The sequence below is a fragment of the Periplaneta americana genome, chromosome 17 (assembly GCF_040183065.1).
Source record: "Periplaneta americana isolate PAMFEO1 chromosome 17, P.americana_PAMFEO1_priV1, whole genome shotgun sequence".
NCBI lineage: Eukaryota > Metazoa > Arthropoda > Insecta > Blattodea > Blattidae > Periplaneta > Periplaneta americana.
The window spans coordinates 14,496,701-14,521,844 of NC_091133.1; the positions used below are offsets into that span (position 1 = coordinate 14,496,701).

The 25,144-nt window shown below is 35.8% G+C and overlaps 2 protein-coding genes across 7 annotated transcripts in view; both read left to right on the forward strand.

Moving 5' to 3' along the window:
* LOC138693249 (zinc finger protein ZFP2-like) overlaps window positions 1-19,647 on the forward strand; it is a 107,427-nt gene extending 87,780 nt beyond the window's left edge. For 3 of the 5 annotated variants that reach the window (XM_069817081.1, XM_069817080.1, XM_069817082.1), the window contains exon 5: window positions 5,159-7,439. In XM_069817081.1, the coding sequence (XP_069673182.1) occupies window positions 5,159-6,470 (1,312 nt within the window). In that variant the 3' untranslated portion in view covers window positions 6,471-7,439. Of the gene's footprint in view, window positions 1-489; window positions 2,342-5,158; window positions 7,440-18,171 lie in introns of those variants that run through there. The other 2 variants (XM_069817085.1, XM_069817084.1) reach the window with 2 other exon arrangements.
* Window positions 19,648-22,922: 3,275 nt separating this feature from the next.
* Window positions 22,923-25,144, forward strand: part of LOC138693197 (gastrula zinc finger protein XlCGF57.1-like) — a 48,009-nt gene continuing 45,787 nt past the window's right edge. The window contains exon 1 of one of the 2 annotated variants that reach the window (XM_069816938.1): window positions 22,923-23,030. Coding sequence is in view for 1 of the 2 variants with exons in the window: in XM_069816937.1 (XP_069673038.1) it covers window positions 22,998-23,030 (33 nt within the window). In the remaining variant the exon portion in view is untranslated. The remainder of the gene's footprint in view (window positions 23,031-25,144) is intronic. The other variant, XM_069816937.1, reaches the window with a different exon arrangement.

Below are 25,144 nucleotides of genomic sequence, written 5' to 3' on the forward strand. Positions count from 1 at the left end.
GAAATCGGTTAAACATAGACACTATAGAAAGCATATTGCATTGCCATTAAAATTTGAACGTGACATGTTCTGAATTTTACATGTATGTGCAAAGATATCCATCCATCATGCAGACTGTAAGAAAATCTGAAAAATATGGATGGTATGATTATGAAAAGTGAAGCAAGTAATATTGTGTTAATTTCTTTGCAAAATTATTGAAATTCCAATAAAAATCCATTTCTGCACAAAGAACGGATGTTTTAATTATATGTCTTAGTTTTAGTTCCAAAGTTTATGGCAATCCTGCCCCAGTGACTAGTGTATACATTAGCATGGAATTGTTGCCAGTGCTATTAGGAATGGCACTGGTCAATCCTGACTTTGCCAAGTCTGCATTAAGACAACTTGGATGCCATGTACCAATGCTGACACAACTTTTTCTTTAACATAGACAGTGTTTTTACCAACAAACTTTATCTACGTCAGGAAAATCTTGTTTTGTTGCAGGCGCTGCATTTTTAAGAGTACCAGTACGTAGCGGTAGCACATTCACCTCATCTTATGCTCCTGCACATGTGTCCTAGTGTTAAATATTTTGATTGTGCTTTTACATTCATAAATTGTCTTTTATAGCTATTTTAGTTGTAATTATATGTCTTCTTGATGATATTTTCTGCCATCTTTGAACACTTTTCCTATTTCAAGATACTGATTTTTACAATTTAAGCTACTGGTTTTCGTACTAAGTTTTGTCTCTCCATATGTATATGAAATTATTGGGGATCATCAGTGTGATTTTAGGCATAGTAGATAGACTATTGATCAGATTTTTTGTATTTGACAGATATTGAAGGAAAAACGGGAGTATAAGGGTACAGTACATCAGTTATTCATATATTTCAAAAAGGCTTATGACTCGGTTAAGAGAGAAGTTCTATATGATATCTTTATTCAGTTTGGTATTCCCAACAAACTAGTTCGATTAATTAAAATGTGTCTCAGTAAAAAATACAGCAGAGTCCGTATAGACCAGTTTGTACCTGATGCTTTTCCAATTCACTGTGGGCTAAAGCAAGGAGATGCACTAATACCTTCACTTTTTAACTTGGTTTGGAATTGAACGGGTTATATCAACTCCTTGTCTATGCGGATAACGTGAATATGTTGGGAAAAAATCCACAAACTATTGGGCAAAACACGGGAATTTTACTTGAAGCAAGTAAAGAGATAGGTTTGGAAGTAAATCCCGAAAAGACAAAGTATATGATTATGTCTCGTGACCAGAACATAGTACGAAATGGAAATATAAAAATTAAAAATTTATTCTTTGAAGAGGTGGAAAAATTAAAACAATTTGAAGCAACAGTAACAAAATATAAATTACACATGGGAGGAAATTGAATGCAGAGTAAATATGGGAAATGCGTGTTATTATTCTGTTGAGAAGCTTTTGTCATCCAGTCTACTCTCAAAAAATCTGAAAGTTAGAATTTATAAAACAGTTATCTTACCAGTTGTTCTGTATGGTTGTGAAACTTGAACTCTTGCTTTGAGAGAGGAACAAAGGTTAAGAGTGTTAGAGAATAAGGTGATTAGGAAAATATTTGGGACTAAGAGAAATAAAGTTACAGAAGAATCGAGAAAGTTACATAACTTAGAACAGCACGCATTGTATTCTTCACCTGACATAATTAGGAACACGTATGGGCAAATCCAGATATGCATATAAAATGTTAGTTGGGAAGGCCGGACGGAAAAAGACCTTTTGGGGAGTCCGAGGCATAGATGGGAAGATAATACTAATTTCTTTTTTGAGGGAGATGGGATATGAATATAGAAACTGAATTAATCTTGCTTAGGGTAGGGATGGCGGACTTACAGTATGTGAGGGTGGCAATGAATCTCCAGGTTCCTTAAAAGCCGTAAGTAAATAAGTAAGCTACTGGTTTGGATACTTTCAAGTTATCAAAATTTCTCTATTTTAACTGTATTATAAGTAAAATAAATCATAAATAAACCTGATAGATCATTATTTGAAATCAGTTATGGATTATTTTATTGTTACGAGAGTGTAAAAATCTATGTTATGTGTAAAAACTTGTAGAAGAATTGCATTTCTTCAGGTTTTAGTCAATACAAGAACAGAACTGATGAAATTTTACAACTCATTTTAAGTAACGTGTAGACCAGATAGGTATGATATTTTTATACGGGTGTGGTTTATAATTTCATTGCGAGAAAATAAAGTATATCTCTTAATCTCTTGTAATTTGTGTTAGATTCTCCAAATTTTGCTATTGCATTGCAAGACTTATTTTTGCATGTTCTGTCATCCAAATCCCTTATCAGCCAGATCTAATCTTTTTTGTGAATATTATTTATTAGATCTGTGATTTTTTTTAAATATACTTCTTTTTCACTTTCCTTCTTCTGAAACCATAGTTTTGCTCTTGCTATATACAGTTATACTTTTCGTTTTTTAATATGATATCTATAACAAAATGGCTGTGTTCTTTATGAGTTAAGAATACATGTCATTTCACTTGCCAGTGTTTTCACAATATCTTATTGCTTTATACCGTGTGGCACACGAAAAAGTAGCCTGCATCTCGTTTGAATGAATATATATTTGACAGCTGAAAATGCCATCATATCATGTTGTGTAAGATAATGCAACAATGATCATTTTATGTAATAATCGATAGTTGGCAGTCTTCTATCTTGCATGACTCGAATCAGACTTTTCTATTCGCATTCTACAAAATGACTTACTCGATAGAAGAAAGAGTGCAAATTGTGGAAGCATATGTAAGAACGGGTTCGTTTAAGAAAACTCTCAAACTCTTCATGGAGAAAGTTCTGGGTAGAGGCCAACCAGCAAAGACAGCTATACAGGCTTTGGTTAATAAATAGTGCGCTATGTTTTATGTGTATAATGACAGACAACAAAGAGCCTTTTCAGTTCGCATGCCAGAAGTAATTGAAATTTTCCGAAGGTTCAGAGTCCGAAGAAGTGAACACTGAGCGACTCAGAACCAACAGCAGCCACTACATGACTAAAAAATCGGTGTATATTTTATTCTTTACTGGTCTGGACTACTTTTTCGTGCGCCACTCTGTATCATACATGCCCTCCATTCTTCGATTTTGATATTACTTCTTCTTAGAGACTACATCCATTTTTTTAGTATTTCATTGTTTCTATATTCATCTGCTTATTTATACATGTATTTAAATCAGTGATGCCTACATTGAATTCGTGACCTTGAAAACATGCCATGCAGACTATTATCAAATCAGCGAGAAGAGTACCTATCTACAATTTGATTGAAATCTGGCTCAGTGTTGTACAGTAGTACTTAGTAATGCCTTTAACATTTTCTCAGATAAACGCAACCATCCATTTGACTGAAGGAGCCGCATTTTTTATGTGTTGCTGGCAAATATGTGTGAAATAAACATTATTATCTAGTAGGAAAATGCCCGAGGATTAGGATACCGTGATTTTTCAGGTGCTCTGAAGAAATGTTGTCCGCGTAGACCTCTGGTGTTCAAAATTCTATATTTTCGCACTTGTATTGGCTCTTAGTGTAAATCTAAATTTACCACTCCGGACATCAATTAACATTGAATTTGCAAATAATAAAAATAGCTATCTCAATACCCTGAAGGTATTCAAATGAATGTCTATGAAACTCTTTTTATTTTTTCCAAAAGGTTGTAATATTGTTGACTCTGGTGATAATTATTATTTAGCGATTTTAACATTCAAAATAGTAAGCCATTTTTATAGAAAGTGGAATTTCCATAAATCTAGAGTCTAGGAATCTTTACAGCTATATTTCCTTTGAAGTCTTCAGTTGAGATGGTTAATATGCTCACAGACTTCAATAATGTAATCCGAGTCGCTTATGGAATCTTCATTTTCTACTTACAGAATAGGGCTTTTCTAAAATTAAATTTCCAAAATTAAATAATGTTATTTAAATGCCTAGACGTTTGGCAACAAAGCTATAAGTACTCTTGCGATCCAATATTTTTGTAGAATTCTGCGTCTTCCTAAATGTTATAAGTTCATAGGTTCATTTGAATTGCATAACACACAAAAACGAGAGTTAAGTATTTCAAACGTGTGCAGATGTTCTGCCAGACAGTCATGGCAAGTAATTAATCGGTACATTGCAACTGCAGATTTTCGTGATACTGTAATTGTGAAACAATTGTTGGATTAGATATAAGAATTTGCCACTTCTTGCCTCCAGCATTGTTTTTGCAGTTTTGTGGGTAACATAGTTGATATAGCGCTGGCCTTCTGTGCTCGAAGTTGGGGGTTCGATCCCGGCCTAGGTGGATGCATTTAAGTGTGTTTAAATCCGAAAGGCTCATGTCAGTAGATTTACTGACATAAAAGAAGTCTTGAGGACAAAATTCCAGCACACCGGCGATGCTGATGTAACCTCTGCAGTTGCAAGCGTCGTTAAATAAACTATAATTTAATTTTTTGCAGATTTATATATACATGGATTTAAATTTTCTCTTGAATATCAGTTTTACAGACTGGTAGGATAAATTTTATCGAGTTTTTTTTTTTTTGGTACAATTGCTGTGTCTTTCTAAACAAAAACGTTTGTGGTTCATTTCCAAACAAACCGCAATGTGATGGGATCCACTGAAGAATAATGTTTCCTTTTTAAATCTACATTTACATGAAGAACTTGATGTTTTGGAGAAAGCAGCGCAATGGTGCAATTATACTAGCTGTAGCATGTTACGATACTGAAGCTGTGTTGTTGACATTCGAACACAAATAAATAGCAGTAGGTACTCTGCGCGCTGCGTGTAATTGTCTCAAGGTCGTGAATACAAACTTGAGCATCACTGATTTGAAAATATAATATATAGTCGGCCTGGGTTGCGTAGTCGGTATAGCGCTGGTTGAGCTCCAAGTTGCGGATTCTATCCCAGCCCAGGTCGATGGCATTTAAGTGTGTTGAAATGCGGCAGGCTTATGTCAGTAGATTTACTGGCATTTAAAACAACTCCTGCATGACAAAATTTCGGCACACTGGCGACGCTGATATGACCTCGGCTGTTGCGAGCGTCGTTAAATAACCCATAATTTAAAATGTAAATATACCACCACATGGACTATTGTGTAGACTGATTTTCATTTCAGCTTTGTGGATGACATTGAGAAGAGTGGGTCTTCAGAATGTGATGGCATTGCTTATGCAGGAGTCACATCGACACAGTGTAGCAGCTACAGACTTGGCGGGACAATTGGTACTGACGTTGGCCATAATTCTATCAAGTGTGATGTAGATAACAGGATAATAGTAACTTCCCAGTCTCAGAAAAGTCATGTCCGTACACGTGCAACCAAAAAGTCGTTCAAATGCAATGTCTGTGGAAAGTGTTTCTTGGAATTGAGTAAATTGAAGAGACATGCACTTCTACACACCGGCAACATGCCATTTCATTGCGATGTATGTGGCAAGTCTTTCAGAGTGTTACGGCATTTCCAGGAACATGCACGCATACACACTGACGAGAGGCCATACAAATGCGATGTCTGTGGCAAATGTTTTAAAGCGTCAGGCAATTTCAGAGCACATGCCAGCATACACACTGGCGTGAGACCATACGAATGTGATGTTTGTGGAATGTCTTTCAGATCATCAGGGAATTTCAAAGCTCATGCACGCATACACACAGGTGACAGACCATTCAAATGTGAGGTGTGCGGGAAGTGTTTCACGCAATCGGGAATTTTAATCCGGCATACAGGCACACACACTGGCGAAAAGCCATACAAATGCCACGTATGTGGAAAGTGTTTCCCGGAATCGGGAGTTTTAAACAGACATATACGCATACACAACGGTGAGAGGCCGTACAAATGTGTTTGCGGCATGTCTTTCACATCATCTGGGAAATTGAAAGTGCATGAACGCATACACACAGGCGAGAGGCCATTCGTATGCGAGGTGTGTGGAAAATGTTTCTCGGATTCGGGAATATTAATCAGACACACACGAACACACACCGGCGAAAAGCCATATACATGTCGTGAATGTGGGAAGTGTTTTTCGACATCGGGAATTTTGATCAGACATTCACGCATACATACAGGCGAGACGCCGTACAAATGCGGTGTTTGTGGAAAGTCTTTTAAAGCATCAGGTAATTTGAAAACACATGTAAGTATGCACACAGGCGATAGGCCATACAAATGTGATGCCTGTGAAATGTGTTTCAGAACTTCAGGAAATTTGAAAACTCATGCACGCATACACACAGGCGAGAAGCCATTCAAATGCAAGATGTGTGGAATGTGTTTCTCGCAATCCGGAATTTTAATCCGGCATTCGCGCACACATACCGGTGAAAAGCCATATAAATGCCATGTATGTGGAAAATGTTTCTTGGATTCTGGAGTTTTAACTAAACATTCACGCACTCACACTGGCTATAAGCAACTGAAATGAGATTTCTGTGGAAAATTTTCCTTAAATGCCAGTTACATGAAAATACATGAATGCATACGTGCGGGCGATATGTTATTCATATGTGATCGCTATGGAAAAGTCACTTTCTGAAGAAAATACTAAAAAAGGGTATATACTTACACTCAGCGAAAAATAATTCATATGCATTTCTTGTGTTTATGCAATACTCTATTTTGGACATTGAAACAATGACACTGCAATTTCACATTGAATTTCACGTACACTGTTTCTAGACAATTTTGTATAAGAATATATATCCATTAATTTTGTTATTAGCTTTCTTACATATTACTTACATAAATACCTTTTTCAAACAATGTTACGGATAAAAAGAATACATTTAAACACTTAAATGTTTTAAACATTATTCACTCACTACATTAATCATTTACCTATATTTTCCAATTTTTCTACGCACAGCTTCGTTTTCGGCGAGTGAACTGTTGCAGCTCGAAAGTTTTCAATTGCAAGTGCCGTCATTGCTGCCCCCAAGGATTGCTTCAATGTTTCCAGTTTTTTTTTCCAGAAAGTACCCTCATTCCCTGGACACAATTTCAATTCTAAACAGTTGAGGGGGGCATTGTTTTATGACCCGTGAACAGTTCAAATAGAAACACGGAACTCAAGCCATTCTTCGTGGGCTTCACTTAGGTTTGTGGGCTAGAACAGAATCAGTGTGATCTCCACTGTTAATAATACTTGAGTAATACTTTATTTAGAAATTATTTCTAAATAAAGTATTGCTCATGTCTTTCAGGAGAGGCTCCAGGACAGTTTCTTTATACACTTTAGCACTACTTTTAACACCCTTTTCACGAAAATGTAACTCAATACTTCCTCCGGCAAACCATTACTAAAGTGGTGCGATGGCCCTTCGAACTCTCTTACAAGTGTCCTGAGAATTCTACGCATAAACGGTTTCATCTCTTCAATGGTGATTTTTTTTTTCAACGGAGAAGAGAATCCTAAAATGACAACTTTAGGTGTGCGTCTGCAGAAAATGTCCTGACTTCACTACCATCTGCTGCTTCAGCTGTGGTGCCAGAAAGTGACCAGTATTTGAATAGTAAACTTTATGTGCAAGTTCAGCACTAAACAATCTGGACATCGATCTTTTCGAAGTGATCAGTTTCGGAACCCATACAATCTACAGTACTTTTGAAGTAAATTTCGGCGAATGTTTTCTGGCGTAACAAAGTGTATCATAATATTTTAACCTTTTTTTCCTTTTATAGCGATAGCAGCTGACGCGCCCTATTAAACCTCATTAACTAACGTCTGGATTTTGCATTTATTTACCCAGTGACACCTACCCAGCACACCTACAGTAAGTGACAAAAGCAAATAACTGTAGAATAGTAGAACAGTAAATAATAATAATAACAATAATAATCACCATCGTTATCATCACCATCTTGTAACAGAAAAGTAATATTCTACTGGTGTTAACGCGACTACTCCCAATCTCTGTATTTTGGAAATATGAAGTAGTTTTTACAAAACACAGAAGAAACAATCCCACATTTAACTGACATTGTGTGCAGCTATAATGAGAATAATCCTTACGACATCGCGTGTTTGTTCAAGAACAAAGCTCATATCGCAGTTCATCGGGCTGTTCGTCACGTCATCCTTGCTGCCTACAATCCCTGGCGCTAGATAGCAATGGCGAGTCATTCGCCACTTTTACCACAGTCTACTATATACATTCGCGAAGCTTGAGGTGTTTTTTTGCAAATCTCGTGATAAAGCGCTCCAAGCGGTTAGCAACTAGAAACAATAGACTGTCCATGGTCGACTTAGGACTGTGTCGTATTTCTATCGAGTGCTAGCTCGTTGCGTATTTCACATTGATGTTTGTGAAATGTTCGTTATTGGTTATAATGAAAATGTTAATGGCTAAAATATAATATTTGGAATAATAATATGGGACAAGGAGGAGACGTTTGTAGTGCTATAAATTGTAGCAACAGTAAGAGAAAGAGGCCAGAGTTATCCTTTTTCCGATATCCGAAAAATTCAGAAAGGTTCCTGGGTTTCCACAAGAATGCTGTGCAGAAACAAAACTGTTAATTTGAAGTTCTTTGTGACTGTTAGAATACATTATATCTTTAAATTTCATAATGAAATGTTTCAGTTTAACCGAAAGGACATTAGATACCGGTCAAAGTTCTGTCACTTAGGCTGCTAAATTTCCAGAGAAATAAAGGTTAGGTCTACTTTTTTTTTCAGAGGATATATTTTTATGTGTTATTTTACTAAATACGTAGAACAATTAAGTTTGTTTTAATGAACTTTACTGATCACGTTTTATTTTCAATTCTGGTGGGATTATTATTGCTTAGGCCTAATTTTTTCTTCAAAGGATATGTTTTTAATTATAGTTGTTAATTTTGTTGTTATTTTTATTTGTTGCTTTAACAAGAGACGTAGAAAAAGTCTGTTACAATAAAATGTATTGATCACGTTTTATTTCCAATTCTGGTGTGATTATTATTGCGTAACCTCATCCCATTTTGTTAACAACATAAGCCTACACTACAAGTACCGGTACACGTAAGTTACTCCATTAATTCATATTTCCATTATTATTATTATTATTATTATTATTATTATTATTATTATTATTATTATTATTATTATTATTATTATAGTTGTAAAGAAAAATGCAAATTAATATTTATTGGTTTCAATTCATAGTTAATTATCGCTATAATCTTGAATGAGTGAAGCTATTATAGTAAATTTCAGTTCGTTTTGCACAAACAAAAATTATATTAACATATTTCTTGCAGGTACCTTCGAGTTTATGGTGGAATTTAATATACTCCATTAAAATAATAAATTAACTTTATGCATTTAATATTTCAATAATGGAAGGAAAGTGATAATTTTTCCAAAAGAACACGACAACGAAAATGTAACATATTTTGTCGGCTGCTAGGAGAGAGATCTGCGATGATGGGGCGATAGTAGCGATCCTAGTGGTGGGCAACTACCCCTGTTTGCATTTTTACTACATATTGAGCTTCGCGACTGTATATAGTAGACTGTGCTTTTACCGTGAACTTTCCGATGTTATCATTGTAGAGTATTTGATACGTCTCGCTACATGTGGCTTCCGAACAAGTCGGATAGAGAGCCTGTATTGCGAAGCTGGTGAACCATCACTGTATCGTCGACGTAATGTCTTGTTGTGCTCGTATGCTGTTAAGCTCAGCTTACAGCCCGAGCACAATTCTTACAATTCCTTTTACCATCTGTCTCTTTACGGCCGATACAGTGAAAATCCACGGAGACTTCGTCCGGCAGGTGTGCGATTTCGTGAACTGCTCTCTGAGCTCGACATCCGCCTGCCAACAGTTCGTACACTGGAATATATGACCACTCCACCGTGGATTGTGCGACGTCCCATGTTTGACGTAAGTTTGAGCCGAAGTTTTAAGAATGTTACACCAGCTTTTGTTTATAGACTTCGTTTTGGCGAACTTTTATCACAGTTTCCAAATTATTCATTAGTTTTTACTGACGGATCCCGAGTAAATGATTGTGTTGGTTGTTCCTTTGCTGCAAACGGACAGATATTTAAATATTAATTGAGCCAATACACTAGTGTTTTTACCGCAGAACTATATACGTTTTATAGAGCTTTATTGTTTTTAATTACAATCCTGGGGCAGATTCCTTATCTGCTCAAACTCCTTAAGCGCCATTCAGTCCCTGCAGCATTTGAATTCTGATGATCCGCTTGTGTTGAGAACCCAGGAACTTTTCCACACTCTCCCAACCTCTGATTATGAGATTGAAGTAATGTGGACTCCGGGTCATTTTGGGATTCTTGGTAACAGGCAGCGGATTCCGCAGCAAAGGACGGTGCTTTGAATAGATCTGAGGTGTATTGGCGTGAGAGGTGGTAGGATATTCAAAATTACCTGAAACGTACAATATGGTGGCAATGGGAAGGACAATGATCTGCACAAGAGGGAAATAAGTTACGAAGAATAAGGAATACTGTTCGTGTTTGGGATTCGTCCACAAGAGCGTCACGACACGAAGAAGTCTTACTCACCCGGTTCAGGATTGGCCACTGTCATCTGACGCATGTCCATCTCCTACATGGCGAGCCTCAGCCGGAGTGTGATCTATGCCATGTTCCACTTACGGTGGAACATTTTTTATTACAGTGTAGAAAATACGACCGTGTCCGTTGGCAGTATGGTATTCGGCCGAGTCTATGTGATGCTCTTGGAAATGATTTTAATTTTACAAATGCAGTTCTGAGATTTTTATCGAATACAGGACTTGACAGGGTGATATAGTTTTTTATTGATCTGTTTTACTTCTCCTCCAGACTCTTTACATCTGGAGGTTACATTTTTTTTAGTATACGATTTTAACAAACTTGACATTCGTACCTTTTACATCCGTGCATTTTATAAATGCGCCAGACTATTTCTAGTGGCATTTGTTTTATTGTTTTGTTGTTTCTTTTTAAATACTACTTGGGGTCTGAGAACTTCTCACTATTATGGTTTTTTATGCACCACCTTGTTGAAACTGCATATGTTTGCCTCGTTTTAACCGTAACAACGCTTTTTAGTTCCTTTAAGTATTCTGGTTATTGTATTGTGTCTGTGTTTAGTAAAAGATTTTAGATAAGGGCGCAAATGGCCATAGTAGCTGTCGCGCCCTTTTTAAACCCCACTAACTAGCCACCATTGTACCTCCGGTCACAAACTTGGAGGAACTCTCACCTCGACTGGTATTATTATTATTATTAATATTATTATTATTATTATTATTATTATTATTATTATTATTATTATTATTATTATCATTCGTTCGTCAGCCGTCATGCTGAACGGTTGTGCTAGTAAGTAGCTGCCTGAATTATATAGCATAGTCAGTACCTCGCTGCTTGTATTGCTATGGCGCCAAGCAAGGATATCTGTACGATTTGTAATTCAGCCTTCTTCGGAAGACAGAAGTTTCTTAAATGTGCGGGACGCTGTGGTCTTCGATTTCATCTCGATTGCCTTAACATTGGCGAAGCAGAATTTGACATTTTCATGCAAAGTGGAAGTTCTTCTTATAAGTGCCGGAAAAGTGTATGTGTTTTGAAATCTTCGCAAGGAGACAACACACCAGTGCGATCCATTCAACCTGGGGAGAAGAAGGTGATCTCACCTACCCGTGAATTGGTTCTTCTATCGTTATACAATGGGCTTGCAGTTCAAATAGAAACAGTAAGACTTAATAGTGTCTCACTATTGGACATGGTGAGTGATATATTGGTTTATGTAAAGAATCTGGAGAAAGGCATGAACGAGCTGAAAAGCGAAAATTTTGTTCTCAAAGAGCAATTGTCTGAATTATTGTCAAAGGATGGTTGCCTTTTAATCTCTAATCAAATTAATTCTACTAATTCTTTTCGATCTAATGACCCCATTTAGTGTCAGAGAACAAAGCTGCTGACAACTCACATACTTGCAATTCTGATGCGTCAGCAACAAGGAAGTCTGTGTCTACAACTCCTCTTGTTACAGTTAGACAAAACAATCTTGAACTGAATCAGGCCAATGCTTCAACTTCTTCCAACGAATCCGAAGGTTTTCAATTGGTATTTCGTAAAAAATATAAAAAAAGAACCCAAAGTTGAAACATTGGCTACGAGTAACATTGAAATGGCCCATGAGAGAATAAAAACTAGATCTCTCTTTGTTTCGAGATTTAGTTCCAAAATCAACACAAACAATATAGAGGACTCTCTGAAGAATCAACTTCAGTTAAGATCTCTCGCTGTAACTAAACTAAAAACTAAATTTCAATCATATGTGGGGGATTTTGATTCCATTAACAATCCTGAAGTTTGGCCTGCAGGTTGCCTAATTGCACCTTTTTATGTTAAACTTAAGCCTGAGCAGCATTTTACGCATTCTGCCAATTCGAACTCCGTTGATTCTCAGGGAAATGCCTCTTAGTCTTAGTCTTGCTCGCTCTCACTTTCAATGTTCAGTTCTATTAATCATCTTGAGATTTTCTACCAAAATGTTCGTGGACTTAATACTAAAGTTGATGAAATTTTTCAAAATGTAGTGAGTAATAATGATCTCATTATCTGTCTCACTGAAACATGGTTATTTGAGTCAGTTATTAATTCATATTTATTTCCTAATAATTATACGGTGTTTCGTGCAGACAGACTGTTTGAAGACACTAACAAAAAAAGAGGTGGTGGTGTCCTAACAGCGATTAGCAACCAGTTACCTTTTACAAGAAGGCGTTTTGACTTAGAAATTATTCGTGAATACGTTTGGGTTGAAACTAGAATGGCTGATGGTTTTAATCTGTTAATTGGTAACCATTATTTCTCTCCTGATACAGATCACAATCACTTAAAATCTTATCTTAATTTTCTTGAAAAAAATCTTGACACTCATAATTTTAGAATAGTAATCCTTGGTGATTTCAATACTCCAGGTATGGACTGGTCAACTGGTTTTAATCTTAATGACACTCATTATTACTCTAAAATTAAGGCTAAGGATTTATATTCCTCGTCCTGCCTTCTTGGATTAAATCAAATTAACTCTACTGTTACTAGTAAAAATCTTCTTGATTTTGTTTTTACTAATGTCAATAGCAGTATAGTTAAACTTGCCGATCACTCTCTAGTTTTAGAGGATATTTATCATCCATCTATCTCTATTTATATTGAAGTAAATTTATCGTTACCGGAACACTGTCATATCAGTTCACATTTAAACTATTCTCAAGGTGATTATCTGAATCTTTATTCTATTCTATACAATTATGATTGGACCAGCATATATCAGACTACTGATGTAAACACTGCTGCAAATTCCTTGTCTCAAATTATAAACAATGCTATATCTCTTTCTGTCCCTGTCACCTTTGTTAAAAAATCGCACTATCCTAAATGGTTTTCAAACGGATTACGTCAGCTTATTAAGAAAAAAAAATAAAGCTCATAAAAATTACAAATAATATAAAACTGATCATTATTAATTTTTTTCTAATTTTAGAAAACAAGTCAAAGCCATGATTAAATCCGATAAATTCAGTTGGTTACAATCAATTGGTGATAACCTAAAGCATGAACCAAATAAATTTTGGAAATATGTAGAAACTTTTCGAAAAACTAATAGCAATCTCACAGAATTAATAATAAATGGCGTCCACATCACAGATCAAAAAGAAATTGCAAATGCATTTGCTAGTCAATTTAAATCTCTTCAATAAAATTGTAACTCTAATTTCATTACTTATGATTCTAATATTACTGACTGTTTGCTCCTCCTAAAATTAAATTCGATGATGTAATTGAAGCCATTAGAAAGCTAAAGCCTAATAAATCTAAAGGTACTGATAGCATTCCTGATTTTATAATCAAGGGTTGCTCTAATATTCTCATACCCGTTTTAACTTTTTTATTCAATCTTAGTTTAAAAACAGGAATTATAGACCTATTTCTATCCTAAACAATTTTTCTAAAATTTTTGAAAAAATTATTTACAAACACATTTCATTTTATGTCAAAAATAAGATCAATTCAGCCCAACATGGATTTACTAGAGGAAAATCTACTACTACTAATAATTCAGTTTCCTATCTCAATCTCATAATGTCTGCTGTTGAAAATCAAGGTCAAATTGACTCAATTTATTTTGATTTTAGCAAAGCATTTGATGTTGTTCCTCACAAAATTTTATTAAATAAATTAAGTAATTTTGGTCTCTCCACTAACTACGTTAATTGGATTGAAAATTATTTAACAGATAGACAATCTTGTGTTCGACTAGGTAATTCTCTCTCGGTTCCATTTAATAGTTTATGTGGAGTTCCTCAAGTGTCTACATTGGGACCTCTTATATTTTTATTATTTATAAATGACATAAGTAAAAGAATAAGTTCTAGCTGCCTTTTATTTGCGGATGATCTCAAAATCTTTCGTAAAATTAATAGTTTGATTGATTTTCAAATTCTGCAAAATGACATTAATTCAATTCCACAATGGTCTGTTGAAAATTGAATGAAAATTAATCAATCCAAAACTTTTGTTATTTCCTTCTCACGGAAAACTATTTCCCTAAAATTTCATTATTCTCTTAGTAATGTCATAATTACTAAGAAAGATTGTATTAGAGATCTTGGTGTCTTACTTGATTCAAAATTATATTTCCATGATCATGTACAATATATTTATACCCATTCATTAAGAATTCTTGGTCTAATTAGGTCTATAACTTATTCTTTTTCTACTCCTATATATTTATTAATTTTATACTATACATTGGTTAGATCCAAGCTTGAATATGCATCTGTTGTATGGAACTCCATTACTTCCACTGGCTCGGCTAAATTGGAGAATATTCAAAGAAAATTTATTTCCTTGTGTTCTTATAGATTTCTACCAAATTCCGATTATAAATATGAGATTAATAGCAAATATTTCAATTGCGGTAGTTTGTTTACCAGACGTCAGGATCTTGATTATTTATTTTTTTGTAAAGTAATTAAGGGTGATGTTGATTGTGAATAATTCGTAAGCAATATAAGTCTTCGTATTCCTGCCAAGGGTTTAAGATTTCATAAAATGTTTCATAATAGGAATTCTAAATCTCTCCCTCCGGTCTGCAGATGTATTAAATATGCTAATTTGCATGGATTGAACTTGTATCCATTTAATGTGTAGTATATACTTTTGAGTTTTTATGTCAGTTTTATTAATTTATGCCATTCGTTGAGATATGTATCATACTATTCTCGTCATTTGCATATCTTTACAATAATACTTATATGATTCCAGTCTTCATATATTATATTTCATTAATTCATTTTATTTAATTGCCATTATTTTAATTATCTCACTGTACTAAATTTAATAATTATTTGTATGTATTATTTGTATTTTGGTATTTATTCATTTTGTCATTACTGTTTATTTGTATTTCTCTGTAATTTTAATAATCATTTGTATGCACATTTGTTATTCCCTGCACACTGTAAATCTTTTGCTAACTTTTATCTTGTGCTGAACTGTTATTGGCCCTAGGCTGTTATACAGCACAATAAATATTAGTAAATAAATAAATATTTTATTATCATTATCATTATTATTATTATTATTATTATCATTTTTATCATTATTATTATTATTATTATTATTATTATTATTATTATTATTATTATTATTATTATTATTATTATTATTAGAGGATATTGTAGCCCACTTTATTAAATTAAGCATCAGATCAAATTTGCTGTTTACAGTGTCATGTAAATTTTCGTTAATCAGGTTGCTTTCTCTTCATTGCTTTCGTCAAGCCTTTTCAGTTTGATATTATAACTGCATAACCGTCACATTATCTTTTACAAGCCAGGTTTTCTATCTTCAAACTCCTAATCTGTTCATTCTTTTTCTGTAACTCACTTTCCATTAATGTCAATCTTTTCCTGGGACTGAACGTATAATTGTGTTCCTAAATAATAGTGACAGGAACATGTCAATAGTTCGCAATAACAGTTACATTATCTGGTTCTGAGACTCCAGTACTTCTGATCAGAATCCTCATAATATAAAAAATAATATTATACCATGAAAAGAAATTCTACCTAACATACTTTTAAATGAGAAAGTTCAAGCCAATGGAAATTAGATCGATATGAATTTAACTTGTTTCAGTAATGGACCTATCCGCATAAGATGTTTTGGAAAATTAGAGAGAGAGAGAGAGAGAGAGAGAGAGAGAGAGAGAGAGAGAGGAAACTGCTTCAGCTTGATATCCAGAAGCCATTTTCTGTGAAATGTTCAGAACACAATTTGTGCTGTGATTATTTGTTCGAATAAAATTATCTCTTCTATTGGCAGATAGTCATCACGACAGTAGTTCTGCTTTCTTTGTTTTAGGGGAAAGCTAGAAATGATACTTATTTTATATAATTCTTCCATCATATTTAAAAAATATCAGCAATATGTTTGCCGAAATAGTTTTAGTGTTAGCTCATAGAATAATAATTTAATATACATGGAGAGTTATTTATTGCGCTGTAATTATATAACTCCATTACTTGTGATGGGTTAGGGCAGGCCTGAGGAATTTATGGGTTAGCTTGAGTGATCTTCAGATAGCTGTCTCCTTCTACTCCCGCAATTGTGTTCATCGTGGACATAAGAATCGATCAGTAGAGTGGAATGTGTAAAGTACATTTTCATTTGTTTTAAAAAGAAAATTAAGTAGTATTTATGTACAATAAGGGCCGTCGACGAATGTCTAAGTTCCAGAAACAGAACAGTGTGCATGCCCGTCTCCTTGGAGCTCCAGTTCACAAGTGACACAAACCATATAAATGTGCTGTATTTTGTTCTCAAATATGTTATAAAATAAAACGAAGGATTGATTCTAGCTGCACCAGGGCCTCTGAAGATGAAATAGCAATAAAATTGATAAATACTAAATCTATCGAAACGGGGTAGGCCTACAAAATTGATCGAAACGAAGATGCAAGAAAACTACGTACGAGGCGCATCCATAAAGTAACTTTCCCACTCGTCCCACAGCTAGCAAACCATAATGTTGTGCGAAGCGACTGCGTGTACGTGATAGAGTTATGTCCTGGCATGGCGCATTCGCTAGCGGAACTTACCGAGTGCTCTCAGTAGCTTCGTTGCATTGGTTGAAGATGGACGCCCCTATTCCAGCTCCCGTCACGTGTGAAGTGCAAGTTTTTTAATGTACTGGGCATAATGCCGATTGAAATTTATTGTCAGCTGTGCCAGGTCTATGGGCCTAACGTCATGAGCTTGCAGATGGTTCGTTGCTGGTGTAGACAATTTCCAGCACGACGCCAAATGTGCATGACGAGGAGCGCAGTGGGAGGCCAATCGTCATGACAGACGACCTTGTGGAGCAACGCATCATCTGCATGCTCATGACGTTAGGCCCATAGACCTGGCACAACTGACAATAAATTTCAATCGGCACTATGCCCTGTACATTCAAAAACTTGCACTTAACACGCAGCGGGAGCTGGGATAGGAGCGTCCATCTTCAACCAATGCAACGAAGCTACTGAGAGCACTCGGGAAGTTCCGCTAGCGCATGCGCCATGTCAGGACATAACTCTATCACGTACACGCAGTTGCTTCGTGCAACATATGGTTTGCTAGCTGTAGGACGAGTGGGAATGTTACTTTATGGATGCGCCTCGTAATACACTGGATTAAAGTATGAGCTATTGTAGCGTAGGTGGCTAAAGTATGGATCTAAACCAGATAGCATTGGTTGTAGTAGGCTGCAATCTCCGTTAGTCTTAATTTTTTACATTACAAATTTAGCATAATAAGCTTTAATAAACACCATTTACATAAGTACCAAGTAGAGACATCGCCTGGAAGTCGATTGAATGTTTAGTAAATACCACAATCCCTTCCCCGGGCAACACTCCTCTCTGTTAATAAAATCATCTGCATTTATATCTGATTTACAGCTTTTAAAAATATGTTTAATACAATATTAAAACATGTTACCATTGTAAACTTTGAATTTATTTCCATTTGTTTTAAATAGTGGCAATACTGAAGTGATACTGTTTACCATTCTTCAGTTCATGTTGGAGTTAACTTTTTTTATGTTTTGTTTATCTAAATTCTTCACAGGGAGCGTTGACGTCGTTGACAATCTTTCTCGTCATTACTCTTCAGGATGGCAGATAGAGCAGACAGACAGCAACAGTGTCAACAACTCAGTGCTCCCGTTCGCGTAGGTTACTGCGCATCGAGCGCAGCAAGAGAGATTGGAGTCCGTTTGAAAACTGCTAAGAAGTGGGCAAAAGTATTTCTTGAGAACAATGAAATTTCGAATCGTTCAATTCCTGGTCGACAGCGCACCTCTACAAGGGAAGTGGACGCCACCTTAATCAGAGAAGTGAAAACCATCCTTTTCGAAGTGCCTTTGCATTTAAGATGACGCCCAACTTTCCTGGCTCCCCAGTAACCGTGAGGAGACGTTTTAGAGAGCGTGGCATAAGGTCTCGTCGAACTGCGACGAAACAACATTTGAAAATGGATCATGTCATGGTCCGTCTAGCTTATGCTACTATCTAGCAGGACTTCAACTGTAGAAATGTCATTTTCCGCGATGAGGTGGTTGTCTCCGGTAGTATTTATGGTCCTGCCCATGTGTATCGTATGAATGACTACCGATACGATGATCTCTTCGTGGGACAACTTCACAGGTTGCGTCGCGTGAGCGTTGCGTGTTGGTGTGGATGTCATATACCGTACTGAGGCAGGGTCCCTAGAACGCATCCATGGTCAGTTTACAGTAGAAGTATTGAACACATTTTGGCAAATGTAATGATTTCTTCTGCCCGAGAATGTTATCCAGACAGAACCCTTGTGTTCTAGCAGGACAACCACCCAGGTACACACCGCATACATATGGTTTACGAGGAAGCCTGATGTCGATCTTCTCGACTAGATGTGGGCTAATATTGAAAAGGATCCTATGCTCTAATTCAGCAGAAAAATTCATATGAACAGACGATTTGTGGGACAGAATACTAGATGCGTGGGAGGAGGTGGCATCGGATGTAGACCTATTGCACAATCTTGTGGACTCCATGCTGCACAGAATGAGGGCAGTTGTTGATGCAGGTGGTTTGTGGATGAAATCCTAGTCCCTACTACAGGCCTTTTCCTTTCTTTTTTTTTTCCTTCATAATTTTTGTTTATTTATATTTTATGTGCTTATAATTCTTAAGGAATTAAATAATCTATTAATTTTGTATACAGACCAGGTCGTCCCTAATAATAGCCCACGAATGATGGGCTATAATATATTTGCAAGACTTGCATAGCCAGTTTGTTAACAAATTCCACTAACACTTGTCTTTAAAGATATAAAATAATACAATAAAAATCAACCCTGCCAGGAAGCGAACTTACAACCTATCGTTTCGAAATCAGAAACCTTACCCCTACGTTACACCACCTCGTACCACTTATTGCATTGTAGACGGATCACTATCAAACAATCAACCAGAACAAACATCACAACATTGCCTTCGAATGCAATGAGTTTACTCGTGCGAACCTGACTTAAAAACTTTATATTTAAACTACCAAGTGTCGGCTTATTCTTTTAGAATTCAATTTTACATATCGATGGCTGAGAACCATACTGTTCTAAGTCCAACTTTTTATAAGAAAGAAATTTGTGTATCATTATGTTCCAGTTCCAACCATAAAGTTGCTATAGAGTTATTTAAAATTGTTTCATGAAGCTTTGAATGTCAGGAGCTTAAAATAGATCTCCTTAAAAAAATAGTAAAATGGACTTGGATCAGTCTGGTTCTGAGCCATCGATATGTAAGCGAAGAACATCTTGCACTCATTGTGAATGGCATGTCACTGAATCTCCTCGAGGACAAGAGTATGATTAAAAATCATCTGTAATGGCGAAATATTCTATGGCAATGGTTAGTTATTACTGTTAAATATTGACACATAAACAATTTGCATTATTTAGGATACAATATACGCAGTAAAACGATTTTAATGTTGTGCATGCCGAGTTTACTGTAACATGCTGCTCTCTTCTTCCAAGCCAAATCAAATATATTCATAAGTTCGTGAAACTTACACAAAATCACCAAACTGAATTATGCAGTGGATGATGGCAATTCTTATGCTGACAAAGAGAGAAAAACTCTCGAAGATTTTTTAAAGGAAAAGTCTGCATGCAAAGTTCCCATGCTTTGCTGTCAGAGGTCAATAGTAAATAGCTATGGCTTTCAGAAAATGTGAACAGCCATTTTGTGTTGAAAAATGCAAGAACCTCGTCCGTTATAACTGTTCAGCGATGATTTCGAAAAGAATTCCAGAAACCAGCACCTGTTTTCTATAATATCCAGAAATGGTATGAAAAATTGCAGATTTATATGGACATGTTGGAAAACCTGGCTGATGCCACAGGTGAATGAAGACAGGGGGAGTAATTACTTCTTTCAACAAGACTGCTGCTCGGCTCATTACCAAAAAGGCATGCGAGGGTATCTCAACAAAATTTACTACAAAAGTGGATAGAGCGCATGGGACAAGATGACACTTGGTCCCGTCATTTAATGCGTGTGATTTTGGAGGATTGCCTTGTGCTTCCACCCCCACTTATCTTCAAGATCTCCACAAATGTATCACTGCTGCTGTGCCTCTGGTCAACTGTAATATGCTGATAAGCAAATAGGATGAAATGGATTATCCAACAGATATCATAAAATCGTAGGTCAGATTGCTTTGAACGCCATTGTACAATCAGCTAAATTATAGTACGGTTGGTACCCCTGTTTTCCACCACACCAACACGTTGCGTTGGTAATCGCAGAATCCGTGGATATGCAGAGTACCGCAATTCTTTCCACTGGCAAATGCTGATAAATCGGCCATTGTTATTCCAGTGTACACTCTGCAGTATAGAGTCATATAGGGAACGAATTTAATGTATGTGCGAAAAAATGCCGTGCTGCTGTGTTCAGAACTGTTCACAGAGAACTGAAAAAGACGCACATTATTTGTTTTCTCGGTCACAAGGTGAAAGAAATAAGAACAAAGGAAAAAAGTGAATATAAATATAAAAAGGAACGATCCACTACCTAAGCAAGCATACATTAATTGTAAGATTAATAAATTACTTTAAGTCCACCAATGTGGAGTAGCGGTTAGCGCGTCTGACTGTGAAATGAGTGGGCCCGGGTTAAAATCATGGTTGGGACTAGTTTCCTGGTTGGGATTTTTTCTGGGGTTTTCCCTCAACCAATTGAAGTAAAATTGCTATAGTACCCTCTTCATATATAGCATTTATATGCTTTACATTTTCTGGTAGTTCTTAAAACATTGGCATCTGGCTATTGATGGTTAAGTTGTAGGCTAAAATGTTTGAGATTGTGGATGGTTATATGATAATTTTCTTTTAAGCAATTGACTTACATAATTAACACGAGTAAATCCGCTAGTTAATCAATTACTTATATTGAAGTGTTAAAAGTAGTGTACGCAAGATTCAAAATGAATTTTCTTGTGTTGCAGTATTGTAGCTGTATATTTAATTCTTTGACACTAGTATTATTTTTCTTGCTTTCCATATACAATATTCTTTAAAATATATTCAGGGAATACAGAGTGAGGATCTTTAGATACTTAAAGGCTACTTTTCATGAATCAGTTTGTTCTAGATCCACTATAGCCTAATTATATCTTATCACTTTCTTCTGCAACATGAAAACGCTTTTACTGTAAGTAGCAGTTACCCCAAACCATAATTCCATAGGACATAATAGACGTTTCTAAGTAAATTTGTGTCTTTTGGACCTAGGGTTACCATGAGAAGAAATTCTATAGGAGGACATTGCTTAAAAAAGTAGAACTTTTTAAAAATTGGTATGAACAAAATTGAAGATAAAAACAATGGCTCGCCTTAGTTAGTTTTCTCACTGCTGGATCAGTATTACATCTGTACCCTACTTATCAGTGGAGTCCACTTTGTGCACAACAGCCTGAAGAGACAAACTTCTATCTTGTACCGTACCTAATAACTATGGAACTGTTCACAGGACATGTTGAAATTATATTTCACCATGATGATACCTCTGACTGTCTCCATCAGCATGCGATTTCGTTCTTTTGTCCATTTAGCAGACATTATGGAAAATACACTCTCAGCACTTCCATTGTGACTTGGGATAGAGAAATATAATTTACATATTTTTAAGAGTTCTGAGGAAGTTTCAACGCTCGCAGAGCTATTGGAATTGAAGAAGTTGCACCATTGCTTATCCAAACTTAAATCTTTGTCCAAATTAACTTGATTGGCATATCTTTGTACATTCAAGAATAAAATTGATAAAATAGCTTAGAATCATGAATAGTGACATTTTTTAAAGTGTAAGAATTCAATGCATGTCAATAGATTATCATATTTTATATTTTTTTTTTGTGCTCCAGCTTCAACTATTGAAAGAAGTTAAATTCTTTCATAGGTTTTGACCATTTGTTTAGATATTCTATGCATAATATTGCACATTATTCAATATTCATATTAATTCTAGCTGAAATGCGAAATGCCGCACATTTCAATTTTTTTTAAATGCCTGCCGGAATTTTTTTTTAAATGCCTGCCGGACAGAATAAAATGATTCAAAACGAGGACATGTTCTCCTTTTGCCGAAAGGATGGTAATCCTATTTGGATCTTGCATTTTTCTCCCCACCCCCATATCCGTGTAACGTGACAATAGCCTAGATGTATTAAAATAAAAATAGCGGTAACAAATGGTATTTGGCAGTTTTATATAAAGATCAAAATTTGTTATATTATTCATTCTCCATTGTGTTAATCGTATCACAGCTTCCTTGATCACTTCTTCCTGAATGTTCAGTTAAGTGAATTTGCAATATTATTCCAATGAAGTTACGTTGTATTGATATTGAATGTGGCTAAAGCTAGACTGGCAGCTGAAACAAGTAGGTATATGAGTGCATTATATTCTTCTACAAAGATAAGTATATTGGTTAAACTTCGATATCTCCCCACACTTCACGCGCGAGAGAAAACTTACTTAAATCATTGGGTCAGACTTCTATATATCCCTACACCACACAGCGAATAGGGATTATAAAGAATGGACACTTCGCGTCGGTACCTTTGATGTAGCCGGACTGATTTCAATGACCTTCAAGCCAGCTAAAGCGTGAGATTCTGTTTTCCCCATAGAGTTTGCGCTGACATCACACCAGCTAGCAGTCGACACAGCGGAAATATAACACATATAATTAGTACATCTAGGTACATTATGTAAAGGTAAAGGTATCCCCGTAACATGTCATGAAGGCACTTGGGGGGGGCATGGAGGTACATTAAGTACTCAAATAAAATAAATTGGATCCATAAAATAATAAATCCGTCATTAACTGTAATGTCTAGACTCTAGACTTCCTTTATAATGAGAGTTGAGATGTTGACCCCAACAACAATTAAAATATGTAATGATTTGATAGCGCTGAAAATGGAAAAACAAAACTCTTACGAGAAGTAAAACCATATACCTATATTATATTATATAGAAATATTAAATGAATTCGATACTTAATATTATAATGTATTATATTATTTTATAATATAATTTATGATATCTGAAATATAAAATATATTATTATTACAACTATTTTGTCACTGAGAAAGACGGAAAAGCTGTTAACTTGAATTTATTTGAAGCAAAGCGTTACTGGCTTATGCAATAAGGTAGGCGATGTTTGGATCCTGTGTCTCAACTCTATTCTCAATTATTATCTTAGCGTATGCTCGATTACACTAACATCTAGCGCTTGAAAGTGGAACTATACGCTGGCGCACAGAGAAACAAAACACAGGAAAATTCGCTCAGTGTCCATTCTTTATCATCCCTATTCGCTGCACCACATACGGGACTGACGTCTGATTTGCGTTTCGGTATGGGTTAAATGAGTGACAGGCTAATGTATGTGACAAGGTTATTTGGTTATTTGAAGGAGTATTTAAGTGACGTGAGGCCGAGGAATGTGAAAAGGTTCGTTGATTTAAATGCCTTTGATTCCACTGTGTAATGTGGGGAGATATCGAAGTTCAACTAATCATTGAAACGAAGGTTACTTATGTCCCGGCCACTATAGGAACTTGGTAAAACACCTTGAAGATACCTTAGATTTATAGTATTGATTATTAGAAATTTATGTGAACACTGGGAGAGCTGTATGGCCACCCAACCCTCCCTAATACGTGCCTGTCTTATTTATACACGAAAACCGTCATGCATGGATCAAGAATACGGCCATATTTCCTTAATGTGACAGTGGGTTTCAGTATCGCCAACACAGTAATACTGCACACTTAATCTAACCTAACCTGTCACATAATACTACACATCTGTAATAACATTTCTCACGTTTAGTATCATTTTGTTTGCATACCGGTATGTATTACCAACCCTGCTACTTGTGTCGTGGGGCATCTAGTGAAAGTGGCTCGTATTTCATCGTAATGCCGGGAAGAAAATATGGCGACTTTCATAATAATTACATTTAGTTCGTCCAGTGTATGTTTTGTGATATATTCAATGTGTTAATGTAGTGATAATTCCATGTGTGTGTAAAAGTGGTCGGAGTGTGGTGGCGACCACACCACCTCATTCTAGTGCCGAGGTCATGGAAAGCATGGGGCTTTACCTCCATGGTCCCCAAGTGCCTCTCTCTCTCTCTCTCTCTCTCTCTCTATATATATATATATATATATATATATATATATACATATACATACATACATACATATATACATATATATATATATATATATACAGAGGGTGCCAAAGAAATGTAGGCCTATACACACTTCTCGCAAAGAAAAAACTATGTTAACATAACAAAGCTGAATTTACACAAACAGAAAATGATGAGCACTAATCATCTTAGACTTTTACAGTTACAACAGTTGCTCAAAATGCCCACCATGGGCGTCGACACACTTCTGAGCATGTTGAACCACTGTTCGAGCAACATTTGCGAAAGTGTCCTCAGCGATTGCAGCGAATGCCGTTTCAATTTCT